The sequence below is a fragment of the Diachasmimorpha longicaudata genome, chromosome 6 (assembly GCF_034640455.1).
Source record: "Diachasmimorpha longicaudata isolate KC_UGA_2023 chromosome 6, iyDiaLong2, whole genome shotgun sequence".
Classification (NCBI taxonomy): Eukaryota; Metazoa; Arthropoda; class Insecta; order Hymenoptera; family Braconidae; genus Diachasmimorpha; species Diachasmimorpha longicaudata.
This window is the reverse complement of record NC_087230.1, coordinates 5,529,760-5,545,414: the sequence shown is the minus strand read 5'-3', so window position 1 is coordinate 5,545,414 and position 15,655 is coordinate 5,529,760. Positions and strand designations below refer to the sequence as shown.

At 39.8% G+C, this 15,655-nt stretch overlaps 2 protein-coding genes across 10 annotated transcripts in view; one reads left to right on the top strand and one right to left on the bottom strand.

Moving 5' to 3' along the window:
• Positions 1–15,655, bottom strand: part of LOC135163403 (potassium voltage-gated channel protein Shaker) — a 157,753-nt gene that overhangs the window by 36,600 nt on the left and 105,498 nt on the right. The window contains exon 2 of one of the 7 annotated variants that reach the window (XM_064122806.1): positions 14,472–14,890. The exons of the other annotated variants lie outside the window; for them this stretch is intronic. Coding sequence (XP_063978876.1) covers positions 14,472–14,542 — 71 coding nt within the window. The 5' untranslated portion in view covers positions 14,543–14,890. The remainder of the gene's footprint in view (positions 1–14,471; positions 14,891–15,655) is intronic. 7 annotated transcript variants of the gene reach the window in all.
• LOC135163413 (uncharacterized) overlaps positions 1–15,655 on the top strand; it is a 139,237-nt gene that overhangs the window by 101,874 nt on the left and 21,708 nt on the right. The window lies entirely within an intron of this gene.

Sequence of the window (15,655 nt, the reverse complement as noted above, 5' to 3'; positions counted from 1 at the left end):
TCTCTTTTTGTCTCATTTGGTCGGATAACACGGGGCGTTGCGATGTTACGGTACAACGCTGGCGGTTCAGGCGGCACATGAGGTCGTACGTCTTCGGAACGACTCGGTAGCATGCGCCACTCGTGCGCACTCGCGCATTCTACAGGGGGGAGGGAGCTTTTTGGTGCGCGCGCAGCAACGTGCTTTCGATGATATACACGGGAATGATGCAAGAGGAGAAGAGGTGTGGGTGACTGCGAAATGGAATGAAAATTATTTATATGCGGTAGAGTCTTTGATACTGAGAGATAAATGTTCAGTGGAAATTCCCTGACCGTTTGGTAATCGTTATGTATTTTGGACGTGCGGGAAAAATTACTGTATCAGGATAAATTGACTGATTAGCTCAAGTTAGATAATTAGTCCGGGCTAATTACGTAACTGGTTAGTAAAATTTTTCATAGGTTAATCATTTTTATGAAAAAAAAATGTGAAAATGCTACGCAATTACCAATTATTGTGGTAATTTTTACTGAAAAAATCCTCTGCATCCTGGGAAAGATGTAAATTTTTCATTTCTTAACTCTTCAATTATCGTAATATTTTTTTTTAAATGAAACTTTAAATTTATTTTACAATTTAACATTTTGATGTTATTATTTTATAATCTTTATTAGTTTACTCTTTTTGCTTCCGAATGGAAGCTTTTCTAAATCGTTAGTTAAATGCGCGTGAAATTTCATTTTTTTCGTGCTGTAGTAAAATAAAGGGCTCTGCTGACTCCACCGTAAAAACCTTAAAATTCTTAAATTTCCGTTCTTATCACGTCAAATGATCTTCATCAATTAGGCTGACGTTACAACGTCGTCAACTCTCTTTCCCTCCGTTACAAATCGTCACAAATTACAGCACCTCCTCCCCTCTGCAATCGCGTGACGCGATATTTGAATGCCCCCAGCCATTGTCGTATAAAAAACCGAGTGTTCCTCTTTCCCCATCAATAGAAAGTATCAGCAATTGTTAACAAATGCAGTTAGTAGGAGGTTACGCTCTCTTCCACCTCAAAACACTGACCATCATTTATTAAAATTAAAACACTTCTGATAGACCTTAGAAATTCGGATCAACAGAGTTTATGATTTTAATTCTATTGAGACTTTGAAGTTCAGAAATTCCTTCAGAAAAGATCCTTCAGCAAATCCTTTTGGCCCTTTAATGGCCATAACGAGGTGTTGCCTCCTTGTATCGCTCAGCACCTCCCTTCTGACATCCTTTTTTGTTCATCCAACTACCCCTAATTTCAACCAAAAGAAACAAACACGGAAATTTCATTGGCATATTAGCGTCAGAATACCGCGGCATTGATTCCAGGAAGGGTCGTGGAGCACGCGGCGTGACCAGCGAGTAACACAGAAAGCTGAGTGGTACTTGTGGTGGGGGTAACACGAGGAGGAAAAGAGACAAGGCCGTGTGGCGCTGATGCTCATCTCCGATGGAGTCCTCCTCTCTCACCCCCTGTGCCGCTAACCCAGTGTCCTCTCCTCACCTCCTCTCACTTCCACGAAACCGACCACGCGCACAATCAATACACCCTCCCTCACTTCACCCTCTCCCCTTCGGCCCACCTCACCCCTTTCACCGGTTTAACTCACCCCCGGACCCCGCCACACCCCACCTGATCCATCGGCCATGCCGCTGAACTGCCACGCGCACGCCACCTGGCTCTGTTTCAGTTTTTCGGAGATGAGAGGGTGGGGAAATTGTGAATTCTAGAGTTCTTCACACCCCCGCGTGGGAAAAGTATTTTCTGCGAAAGATGTTTCGGAATTTTTCACGAGAATCATCGAGGATCTTCGGAAGATCTGCTCGATGGTGAGGTAAGAAGATTCTTTCGAAGATTTTCGACGGAATATTTTTTTTCTTAAAGATGTTCGGAACTTGAGAGGAAAGTCCTGAAGATGGGAACTCCATTTTTTTAATCCTAAAGGACTCACTTTTCGCTTCGGGTGTTCCGAGGGGAGCAGATCATTTTTATGGATAATTAAGGGAGGGGGAAGTGTCAGGAAGTTTAGGGGGCGGAAAGGGGCTGGGGTGGGGTCATTACGCTCACGAGTATGATTGATGTTTTGATAAAAATAATAGTCAGAGGGTGGAATTGATCCCTCAATGATATGGTAGAAGGTATAAATGGAACGGAATAGAAAAATACCATTTTACAAGCCCTATTCAATTCGAAACAATTCTATTCGTTGATATGCGCATAAAAAATTGTATAAAAATTTATTCTGATGGTTGGGGGTAATACATGGAAGGAAAGGGTACCGTTTTCTCATTTTTATTCTGACAATGATACTCAAAATTAATTCCAGGAAAAGTTAGTGACCTCGGGTAGAAAAATAACTGTCTCCGGAATCTTTTGGAAATCTTTGGAAGAATCTTCCGATAATTATTCTATAGATCGTTTTGGGTCATCCAACGGCTCTTTGCAGTGACTTTGGAAGATGCTTGGGAGAATTTGTGAGAGATGTGTAGTACTACTGGGCTAATGAGTCATTAGTGTGACGTCGTAGGGACTCATGCCTTAAGCATAATGAGAGTGCGTGGGACGGCAGTTCGATGGAGGAAAACGGGAACGAGTACTGCCTTGGAGCAGTCCCCTGTTCATCCAACATGTAGTTGTCCCAGGGTCCTTCATTAAGTATATTTTCATAATTAAAAGAAAAATAACCAAAAGAGTATGAAAAATATGATTAATTTACTGCAAAAATTTATTAATTTATTTATTTGATTAATTGACGTGATTGGGCCCTCCAAAAATAATTACTATTTATCACTTGAGTCACATCAAAATAACTTCTCCTCGATGCACGCAGCGACTTTATACCCTCAGGATTAAAAAAATGTTTCCGCCAAAAAAGCTAATTCACCAGGACGTTTTAATCTTTCACAGCCACTTTGAACATTTTCCGGGAAATCCTCGCTCTCCAGATAAGCGGCAAATCCCCAAAATTATTAAATGTGACTCATGCCCCACGACATGAAAAAATTTAATAAATGTCTGAGAGCGATAATAACCTGAGGAAAACAATTTCAAGAGATTACTCCGTCCCTCCAATCAATTTTTTGCAACGTCAATTCTCTCCCCTCTACTCACTCCTCTGGTTCCTTAAAATTAAAAATGCCGAAGGGCCAATAAAATTCATATGAACTTTCCGACAAACTCCGGAAGCTGATAGTTTGTGTAATCTTCCGGCAAAATGCCAGAATGAAAGATTTACGAGGATATCAATTTAATCCACTGAAAATTGAAGATGTAACGAGAATCGATTGTGCGAGACGAAGAAAGAGAAAAATGTTTAGCGCAAATGCTGATGGTACAAAAATTCCGAATGATCGATGTGAAGTATAGATACTTCATTAATAAATAAATAACTATTTAAAAACATATTTTTTAAGATCTTCAAATAGAAAAATCATGTTTTAAAAGTATTAAAAACACCGAGAAAAAAAATATCTATGGAAGAACTTGTCTTCTAAAGGCCTTATTAGTTTACTAAAAACGCTTGAAAATAATCTCCGGAAGATTCTTCCTCAGATTCCTGGAACATACTCCAATGATAGATATTTTTCTACGCAGAAGAGATAAAGGAAACTGCTGAGCTTCTTCGCCGTTATTTGTGATGAGAGGGAACGTGCGGTCCGTTGAAGAGAGATGAGATATACCAGTACCGTCAGATAAATTACCAAACCACTATCGGAGAAGAGAAGGGGAGGATATATTGCCGTCAGGGGAAGCGGTTTAAAATTTTTGCTACCGTAAGGCTCTCGCGTATTGTATCGAGCGATACGAAGGGATTTACTGGGTTTTTCGTCAGGCATTCTCTTTTTTGGGGGCTATAACGTAGGTTGGTAGTCAGCCCTGATGTCTATTGGCCAATTATTTTAACCGTTGCCCCACGGAGCTGGTAAAATACAAAATAGTGATTATAAAAATCTCGTAAAATTCACCCCCACGATATTTTTACTTCGGAATTACCGACCAGATACGTCATTATTATCAAATATTTCTCCCTATGAATTTCATAAATTTCCTTCAATAAATATATTTCTCTCCCCCCAGACATTCCCTCGTGGATCATAAAATTTAGCGACTGACAAATTTTTTCCTCAATGTGCATTGGAATTTTGTGAAACACCCCGAGAAGATATTCTGAATATTTTTCAAATAAATAGTGGATATCCAGGGCACCCAGAATTTCCGCAACGCGACAGTGGAGACCCGCCAAAAGCCCGTCACGTCTGCATAGCTATCTCCCCATTGGAAAATATCATTCCGTACAATTCAGATTTTCCCCCTTTGACCCACTCCCCCATCGAAAAATGCCCCCCAAATCTTCAAAAATTCATTATGCCCTCGACGTAACTCAATATCTCTCAACGATGTCCCATCAACGACTGTTTGTTCTGTTAACAAAAAAGCCCGGGATGAACGGGGCGGAGATACCACTCGAGAGAACAAAAAACAACTGCTCAAGGGAAAGAGAGAGAGAGACAATGGGCCACGTACACTCGATGATTGATCTTCAGCCGGGGGTTGTTTAAGGCTGAGTGAGTGGTGGCTCGAGTGCCAACATTTACAGCAACCGGAGATCAGGGGCCAAGGACTTGGAGAGAACTCTAGATTCTCTGCCAAAAGACAATGTAGAGGTATATCGGGTGAGAAAGTGGGTGAGGTAACGTCTTGAATAATGAAATAATTCATGTCAATTAAATAGAGATTAAATTATGAATCAGATGAAGGGAATTGCTCAAGTGATTTACATCAAAACCAGAGCCAGCAAAAATTGTTTCTGGAAATTAAATAGATTTTTGGTGTAACTCATAATCTCTCTTATTTACCGGCCGAACACGGAGAGAAAAAGTCTGAAAAATTACTGTACCAGGCACTAAAATCGAGGTGCAAAATGCTAGAACACTGGAATGTGCTTAACTCAGACATAAACACTCCTATCAATGCCACAAAATTTGTCATCAGTTTTGTAAATAATTTGAAGGTCTATCATTTTTATTTGCTGTTAAATAAAAAATTGATAGAATTTTTTTAAAAATTCCCATCTCGGTCAGTTTATTTTCGTGGGTCTTCCTCCATTTTTTAGTGTATCACACCGCAATTTTTCAATAACTCATTGTGAGTGATTAACCCTGAACACCGAATATAGCCGAATATTCCCGACGTTGTATTTCGTCCTGGGAAATGCTGCACCAGACTTTGAATTTTTACGAAGCCGATATGGAAGTTCTCCCAAGGCGATAAAGTAGTTTTTCTCAGAACCACACCATAAAAATTCTCAAATTTTCCTCTTCATGTATCACCCAAAAATTTCCCTCCGTCTGTCCAGCAGTTACCAAACCTCCTCAACATCAACTCATTCCTTCAATCACTGCAAAAATATCGCGACCGCTTGACACCCCTAAACACCCCCACCCACATAAAAACCCTCCGGCTCAGGACCACCCCAAGAAAACCCATCTCCGTCTGACCCATTTGCTAGTCTCCCGGAATTGCGAAAAATAAATGGAGCAAAGACTGAAGGCTAAACGAGAGTCCCACTGGCCCTCGCCCGTTGAATCGTCGATAGCTCAATGAAATTACGTTGCTCCGTTAAATTGCTCCTCCATAGACGCCACACTCTCTCGCCCTCCGCCACCCCTCGCCCGCCTCCCCGCCCAGCCGAAAAATGCTCCCCTCTCCACCCCTACCCACCCCCTCACCGCGTCAAAAGCGCAAAGCACTCGTTAGAGTGAGAATCGTTGAATCATGTCAATGTGAATCTGCCAGTTGACTGGAGCTTTTTTCCTTTCCCTCAAAAAAAAATATATACCAGATGAGGGTGTGCTATGGTGTTTGCGTCATACCCCAACAGAGTCCATTCACCGGCATCTCGTTGTCGAAGGTAAAACACTCGCTGAAACGACAGGGGAGAGAGAGAGTGAGAGAGAGAGGGAGGGGAGGAGAGGAAGGGGAGAAGGCTATGCCGGATAAAATCTAGGTCAGCATCCCTGTTTTCCCTTGGCGCAATGGGGGAGCCTTCTGTTAAACGGCCCGCCCCTGTACACTACGGTACACTTGCACTCAGTGAATGCGGCCAACCAGCGTTATACATCAATGAAGTATCAAGAACGGCTCGGCATTCGTGGTTGGTAAAAGCAGTGATGGACTGTAGAAACCATGAGAACCAAGTTTATCTGGGCCACTGACCACTGTGACATTGTGTTCACGTGACTTCGATAGATGTTCAATGGGGTTTATCGGGTTTATTGATAGGTTTGCGGAGGCTTCTGATGTTATGAGTTGGAAAATCAATTTGTGGAACGCACGAGGCAGATCGTTTCTACAATTATTTATTGGTCAGTGATTGATTTGGTAACTGATGGAAGAGGTTGGCTGATGGTACCCAATGAATTTAGGTGAATTTTTCGTTTCTGGTACATTCGGATGAGATGAATAGGGTCTGCGACTAGCGGGACTCAATTGTCGTTAATTTTTATCACGCGATTAAAACATATGCAGAATAAATTATATAAACAAATGTGGGGAGGTATCGAATGCCTTCTTTGAATGTATGGAAACAATTTATGTAAAATCTATCACTAATATGTATAAATTTTCCATATATAAATTATTCTGATGGATAACGTGAGCGATAAAAAACAAGACTTCGAATAAAAAAAAACTCGAGACATTCACACCTCCCCCCCCCAAAATTTACATGAAATTTATCTGCGAATGCCAATATCCGACAAAAGCGGGTCTTTCATTTCTCCAGGAAAAAAAGAATTTGTCAAGAAGTTATTGGTTAATCCAACCCCCACCCATCACACCCACGCGAATTCACCCCCTTCCCCCAACAATTCTACCCTAACTCAATTTTCTTCATAATAACCGTTCCCCGCATAACTCATCTTGCCCCTCTCGCCAATAATCAACACCACTGAAAAACAATGCTCTCCCCTCCTCGACTCATCCCACCCCAGAAAAAATCAGGGGCCACACAAGCTGAACGGTTCATCCCCTAATCCCAGTAAGTAATATCATTAGTGGTTAGCGTGATGCATCAGCCCAGCAGGTGTCTACAGTCACGTATGGATGATATTCCACCCTCGTGTTGTCATCCACCTATAGACATAGTGAATTGAGGAGCCAACGTTGGCATTTCTAGACGGTAAACAGATTGGATTATTTATAATAATTCGGTCATTGCCACAAGTCTGCCCCGAGCCCCCACTGTCCGATCATTGACGTCAAAGCGACGAAGGTAAATCCATAGGCGTTGGGTTTCACGAGGTCGAGAGTGCAGTAACACTTTGAAAATTCTCCACCCCCTCCCTCTCCCCCACCCGCCGACTCTTTACCCCGCCAGTAAAAAAAATGAAATAGGGAAAACGGAAGTTGCATTTGTGGTGGTTCTTTCTTCTCCCCCTTCGCAACCCCTGACGATCTATTTCTGAACTGTTTTACTATCCTCCAGGGAAACGTAAAAAGGGATGAATTGATCTCTATCGATCCACTGGAATAAATACTCACTGTCTGGTATCTTTAGTGTTGCGTTGTATTTATAGACAAAAAACCTTGCGGTCAGTCGACGTAAGCGACTGACCTGATGAAATAAACTGAAAGTTGGATTTTAGAGAATTCAAAGTGGAGTGTTTGGTTTATTTTCATTTTTGGTGGTTGAGTTTGGGGATAATAATCAACGTTGAGGGGAGTAAAGCACTTAGAAGTGTTGTGAGGAGCACTGTGGTGGAATTGAGGCGTGTTTGTTAGTATTTAGACTGGTTCTGGTACTCTGAAAATTTCTGACTCGCTGAGTTTTCTTGTTAGGTTTGGGGAAACTGCTGGGAGAGCAAAGAAATTTTCTTGTCTTCCGGTTATTTATCTAATGAAAATAAAATTTTTTGCATGAATATCGGGTCAATAATCATGAGTTTCAGATTCTAAAAATTGTGGATAAAAAAATATGACATAGATAACACACCATAATACACAATGATAATTATAAAAAATTGAAAGTGAATTTAGAATTTAGAGGCGAAAAAATCCTGCACCCTCCCTCTCTCCTCCCCAATCCGCATTCGCAGTGAATCTTTTAAAAATTGAAGTACACGTGTACCAGAATTTTCTGGTATTTCATTAATTTCCAGAGAAGAATTTATAATTATCTCTCATTTTTGCCGGATTTTCAATCACGAAAAAATTTGAAGTTCCACTAAAAATTAAACCCATCAAAAAATTCCAAGCATTTCAACCGTTAAATGCCCCCAAAAATTATCAACCCTGACCCTGAAGTTTACTTCACCTCATTAGTACTACCCCCTTCCCCCGATACCCCCGTTGCATCCAACGACTGACAAAAAATTGGGAGTACTTCAATCACTTTGAACTTCCTCATCAAATTCATGAACACTTCCTCCGCGAGATTACCTCACTCACCCTCAACCAGTACAAAAGAACTCTGTGTTATTTCGTGTGCCAACGAACTCGATACGAATCACGTCACATGGTAAGATCGTCCACGTGCATCGCCATCCACGCGTTACTTCCTGAACTCCCCGGGAGATGGCGCTGAGTTATTTATCCCAGACTGTGATATCGACGTCACTGCACCAACCCCCGAGCGTCCACCCGCACTTGCAACCCCACCACTTCTTCCCTTAGACTTTAGATAATACTGTTACTGTTGTATGTTTTTGTTATTTATGGTAATGGAATAATCCTCCCTCGTTGGCGCTAATTAAGCCACCAGGCGAGCTGGGTTGCGGAGGGACAGGAGGGGGGGGGATGATGGGTGGAGAGGAGGGTTGAGGGAATGGATCTTGAGAGGACGTCCCTGAGATTGAGTGATTTTTTTTCCTGGGGGCGGAAGGGTTGCGAGGCGTGGAGAAGTGGCGGATGGGGTTGTGGATAGGGTGGATTGTGAATTATTTCAGGATTATTATGGCCCGGGTAATTAGAGAGACAAGTACGGGACTGGGTGGAGCAATGATGGGGTATTAACAACTAGAATTGCCTCCTGTGTACAGTGTGCAATAAACTTTTGATGGGAATTCATGAGGGGACCCATCTGGATTGCTACATCCATGAAAATTGATACTGAAGTGATGACGAGTTCCTGACAATATTCTGTTCACACTTGAGGAGTTCGCAGGGATTAATTTGGGGGAAGATTCTCGTGAAGTATTCTTTTTGTATCAATTAGTGAAACGTTGGATTAGTTGAAGGACAGAAGGAAAATTGAGGAATGGAATTTAAGATTTTTAATGCGTATTTTATGATTAAAGGGGGAAGGGGGTTGATGGGGTCAGTGACAGGACAGATTAGTTACTAGGATCAGTTTGGTTACATTAAGTGTTTAATCGTTAGTAGATAATGGACAAATGTTTATCAGGGTAATGCAAAGTTTTCATTCAGTGCCATTGAAATCAAGGGAAACTCGAAATTTAAACAAATTGTATTTGTTTAATAAAAATCTTTCTTTCTGCAGGGAAAAAATTTCAATTCTTTTATTATATTATGAGAATACGATGAAAAATGACCAGTTTCTTCGATTCAATTTTGGAATGATTTTTAAGGGTTGAAAGTAGTTGAGAAAATTGAACCTTCAAAGTTGAAACAATAAAATAATCGTAAAATATTCGATAAAGAGCATTGAACGGAACATCTGTTATGGAACAACAAACTAGAAAATCGAGTGGATATCGTAAAAGTTTGATCCTCAGAAATCCTGTGATGCTCTGGGAAAATTCTACCCTCAACGACGAATATCCAAACTTACGATATTTTTCAATGCAAAATGCATAAAAGCTTATACGTCTGCAGTTGGTGATAGTGTGACCCTTATTATGATGGTGTAAGAGATGCCACATTTCTCTTATGGATGTCGTAAAAGAAGGAAAAACATCCTGAGAGCGTCAGGTGTCAGTTGAAACTTTTATCTCTCACACAGGAGAGCTATTCTCCTCGTTATGAACTTTTGAACAAAAGTGAATCTCCGAGAGTACTCTGATGTTATATCAATGAATCAATGTTGATTGTAATAAAAGCAATTTCAAAGCTGTTGAAAATTCAATCAACATTTCGATGACTGAGAACACTCGATTCAATTCCCTATTAATTCACCCTTTCGGGGATAAATTAATTTCCACGTCATCCCTTCAAATGCCTGTGAACGAAGGGAAATTCATTCTGGTGATGACAAAAAAGATCTGTCTGACGGGTCGGCATATTCTGGGTCCTCTTTCGATGTTTTTTAATGAAAATAGTGAAGGAACGAATGTGCCCCTAAAAAATAATTAAAAATGTATAGACTGGATGAAGGGAAAAAAGTTTAAAGTGAGTTATGATGGACGTGGGAGTGAAAATTCTGTAATGGGGGTTCCCTGAATCGAGATCTGAATCATCAGATCAGATAAGATGAATCAAGATCTGATGAATCGTGATGATTCGGTTATTGTTACCAACTACTCACTAGCCTTGCATAATCATTTCATGGGATTTAATGAGCAAAACAAATTGAATCAAATCCATTCGATAAATCGCCCAAATTCTTCGATCGATCTCCCAAAAGACACCAGATCCTTAACTAAACGCGTTAAAAAATGTCAAAGCAGACATTCCATTACAAATTCCCTGTCATTTCCCAGAATCAACGAGATATCACAAAGGATATTTCTGCTGAAATATTGATCAATGCACTCCACGGATTCAAAGGATCTGCAATTCATATTCCCTTGTAAAGACTCGGGGAGTGCAACAGAAGAATAGCCTATTATAGAGTGTCATCGTAAATGCGCGGGCGTTAAGCCACCAGCTATCTCATTGTCATGCATAAGCTCGAAAACATATGAACAGTGGATGGATACTGGGCCTTTTTTTCTTTCAATTTTCTGCTTTTCCGTTTTACCCTGCACCGAATTGTTGCTGAATGTACATTCAGCCATGTGTACACGATGCAAGTGTGTGCGGATCGATGAGTTTCAGTCGGCTGGAACTCGGCACGTTTCATATGGGTGTTTCGGGGCACTCCAGGGATAATGATTTTGCACAACAGATGAGAGTGTTCGCGTGAGAAATGACAACGGATAAGCCTTATGACATGAATGGGGAATTTTTTTTTTTCAGGATTTTTTGAATAATATTTATGTAGATTTTGTGATACTTCACTGCTATGAAGAGTAACCTTGAAATTTCGAGTGAAAAATAGTATATAATATATAATATATAGACTGATATGAACCCAAAAAAGCTGACATGTTTTTTTTACAGAGAAATCCAGGTACTAATTTATGACTAAACAAACTTCGACCCGAAGTTGGCTGATATATAATGGGCTATGATCGGGCCCCAACCATGGGATAGTGGATCCTTAGGTCTGGGTCAACTGTTAATCGTTAGTCGGGTAGATATTTATGAACTAAAATTATTTAACAATAAAAAATCATTGTCCTTTTAACTATAAAACAAAGAAAAACAATAGCACGAGTGATGGGACGATTGCAGGACCTCCATCATTGATGAGAAATCAATAATGGAATTGCTGATGCAATTGAACTTGCAACGAAGAATTAATAATAGACGATTGAAATTCACGGAAATATAAACCACAATGGACGATCCATATTAGCTTAATGCCCACATTACTCTGTCTATCAGCACTTAAAGGCCTAATTATCATCTGCCTGTGTACCGTAAACGGTTATCGACCATCACACATTCTCGGCAACGGATAATTTACGAGTTGATGAAATTAGTTTGCGCTGAAACTCGAGTGGCTAATTTATGCAAATGCCACATTAGTGGGGGGAGTGAAAATTTTCTGGCTATTCACTTTAGATGGAGGATTCTACATGTGAACGAACGCATCTTGAACGAACGGTTAAATTTTCGCCGACAATAATTACATGGTATATTGTGTTGCTCACTCAATTTGAGAGGTATTTCGCCGCGGTTTAATTTACCGTACGGAGGGGGAGGGAGGAAGTGAGGGGGGTTGTTTGTGGGGGATATTGGAGACAGATTGGTAATTGTGGGACTCATGAACTAGACTGTTACGTCATGTAATAGGAACTTCATGAAAAGTGAGTGTAAATAAATTGAGAGCGGGGATTATGTCACGTCTTGTACACTGAAAAAATGACATTTCCTTCCTATAAACAAATAATTAAATTTATCTTCCAAATGATTCATTTTCTTTGATAAAGTGTCAACGATAGCCATCAATTGTACGTTTTCAAAACTCATCATATATTGTTCAACATTTTTTTCGGAAAAAAACAAACGATAATTAAAACGAAAAAGAAATTTCAATTCCAGATGCGATAGAGTGTTTAAAAAATTTTCTGTATTTTTCAATAATCTTTGAAAAAGGCGCGTGTTGGTCCAAGTCTGGTAGCACTGGCCCAACCCTGGCCCGTTCCTACCAGGGTATTTTTTTTTCACACTAATTCCCCACGGAATTCCCACAATTTTTCCATCCAATCTACCTAAAAGACGAAGGATCACTTACGAACAATTGACAGGTACACAATATTAGTGTGTAACCGCAGTTTTGAATTCTGTCGACCAAAGCATTCCCTGGGTCGTTTAATTGATTTCCGATATTGGCCTCGGTGACCTTCGGACGATGCGGCACGAGAACTATGTTTCCTCACAATGAACTATCGATGCAGTACATTGGGATATCAAACGGTAATAGAACCTATTCATCGCTATCATGTAGATCATTTGACACTGATTGGAACTTGAGTGCTACTCCCTATGTCCATTGACTCAAAGATGATATGACTTATTATTCATCGCTCACACTGATGCAACGATTTATTTTAGTAGCGAACTGGTAATACGCGATGAGTTGACTCTCCCCTGAGTCGATTCCTGCGCGATATCTCCGAATCTAAGAGAGATAGCAGAATGTTTATCAGAACATTTATTGTAGTGTTTAATTCGCTCTGCAAAAAAGGTTCTTATAAAAATTTTGCTATCTTGCCCAGTTTTCGAGATATTCATCGAAAACTGGGTGGTCTCATGAAGACGAAGATTTCTAAGGTCGTTAAAATTTCCAAGAGAATTTTAATGTCCAGTACCCAGTTCCACAGAATTTTCAGGGATTCATAAACATAATTGATTACTTCATGGGTAAAATTAGAGACAAAAGATAGTAAAAAAATATTTTTATACTGCCTGCAAGACGACGTAATTAGTCATTTGTTCTAGTCTCCCTGTAACTAAATTATATCACTCAAATGATTAAATTAGGCATTCACTATTCCTAACTTAAAATAACCAGTTACTAATAATTTTCTGAAATCGATAGATACCGTAATAGTATTTTCAGGTGAGAACTGAGGCACTAGAAACATGTTATCGATTCAACGAGCCTGAGCTCGAGGTTTATTACGCTTTACCACCACTTTCACCAAGTGTCAATCACTCTCGAGGAGATAAAAATGTACTAGACTCATCAAAGCACTTCCGATACAAATTCTCAGGGAAAAAATATAGTTTCAACTGCAGAGTACTCATAAGAAGAGTGTATTTATAGACGGGACATATTTTTTCTCACATCCCTTGTGCATTTTTACCCCCCTGACTCATCGATTTCTTGGCTAATGCAAGACGTATCGTGCGGCACACCAAGCGACCGGTGTCTGCATCGATAACTGCAGGGAAAAGTTTTTCATGATGATCGAGACATGGAGTTTGAATGAGAATGAGGGGGGCTGTTTATGAATCAAAGATTTTCCGGTTCAGTAAAGTAGTTATGCAAAGGGACTACCCGGGCCCTTTGCTCTTTAAATAATTGCCAACTGTCCCTGAATCCACTTGAATCATGAAAAATTTGCATAGAGTTATTTTTCGTCCGGATCACAAATGCTGCGACTTGATTCACGTGAAAGAAGCACTTAATTCAAGTCGACGGCACTCGATTCTCGTATCAAAAACGTCTTTCAGTGCCCTTTCTTCATCAGAACTTGAATGACAATTAAGTATATAAATTAATTAATCAATTATATTTGGATCAAGTATATTGCTGATATGATAAATCATAAGTTCAACACCTTTCTGAATTAATTACTTTGTAGGTTTCTACTTGAATCAAATAGATGACAACTTGATTCCTCTGTCGTTTCGATAATTCGACTTGAAACAGATTGAGAATTTTTTTTGGAAAATTCCAGTGCTGTTAAGGTAAATTTTTTCGTCATTTTTGGTGTTGGTGAAAGTTTGGTGAAAAATACCGGGAAAAATTCACATTTTCCTTAATGAAATGTCCAGTACCTTCACTAGAATCTATTCGCGTCAGCACTGGGATTTTTCAAAAAAACATTCTCTCGTGTATAATTTTGTGTAGAGATATGATAATAAAAAAATCAGGGGATTTCAAAAGCCCGTTGTTCCACTTCTGTTCGTCATTTTAATCAATAATAAAACTCACGCATGATGCTGATGTCGATGATGATGATGACGGTCATCTGAAATTCCATAAATGCCCGCTACTGCGGCCATCCCCTCAATTAAAATGCACCAAGAAACAATATTCCGATGACGTCATGTTAAATAAGTCATATCACTCAACCAATTTATCCCGATGATTGCAAAGTTCACTGCAAATAAATTCACAAGTGACACTGCAGTAACAACAGCACCAGTCCCCATTGTCAGCTGTGCCATTGATTTAAACTCAGTTCAATCCGTGAAATTGATTTATTTCCGGTGAATTTGTCATAAATCCCCTTCATTCACTTTTTTGTATTTTCAAAAAATTATTTATCACGTTTTTTCTTGTTTGCATCGACAATTACATGATTTTCGAGTTCTCTACATTGCGCGGTATTGGCTTTTTTCGTCTAGTATCTACAAATTAATTGCTTAATGGTACTAATTTTCAGTGGTTACACTGACTTCGCATTTTCGGTAGTTAAATATTCAGCGAATTGCGTTGACTCGACCATTTTATACTCGATACGACGCTGTTTATTTTCGACTGTTTAACTTTAATATACAAAAAACGCGTGAAGTGCGCAGGAAAGGAATATCGACAGAAAATATTAATTATCTCCACTGGCGTAGAAAAATTATTTTCTGCGGCAGATCTTCCAGAAATCTTCAGCAGAGTCATCAAAACACCTCCGGAAGATGACCTTCATTTGAAGATATGTTCAAAAGAGTTTTTTAAGAATATTTTTCAAAGTCTAATTGATGAAATTTTCAGAAAAAAATATTTTCTATCGACGATCTTCCAAAGAATATTTTCGGGTCTCACGGGAGATCTTCGGAAGATCTTTCGATGATTTTTCCGGAGAATTCAGGAAGATCTTTGACAGACAATGGTTCTTCGGCGTTGATTCCCTCCATGACTATAAAAATATTATTGTTATTTTAATTTCTCCCGAACTTTTCTCTCCACGCAGGCGCCTTTTCCATGTCTATCCTCACTCTCGATAAAACTGGTTACCGAGCTTTTATCTTCGTCCATGCAACACGTTGGAGACTGATTGAGTAGATCAGTATCCCTCGAAAAAATCGTGATTGAGATCGATAGGCGCCCGATGGGAAATCGTCCTGGTACTTGATTGTACCAGCACCTGGGATTACTCAGTACACTGTTGGTACCCTAGT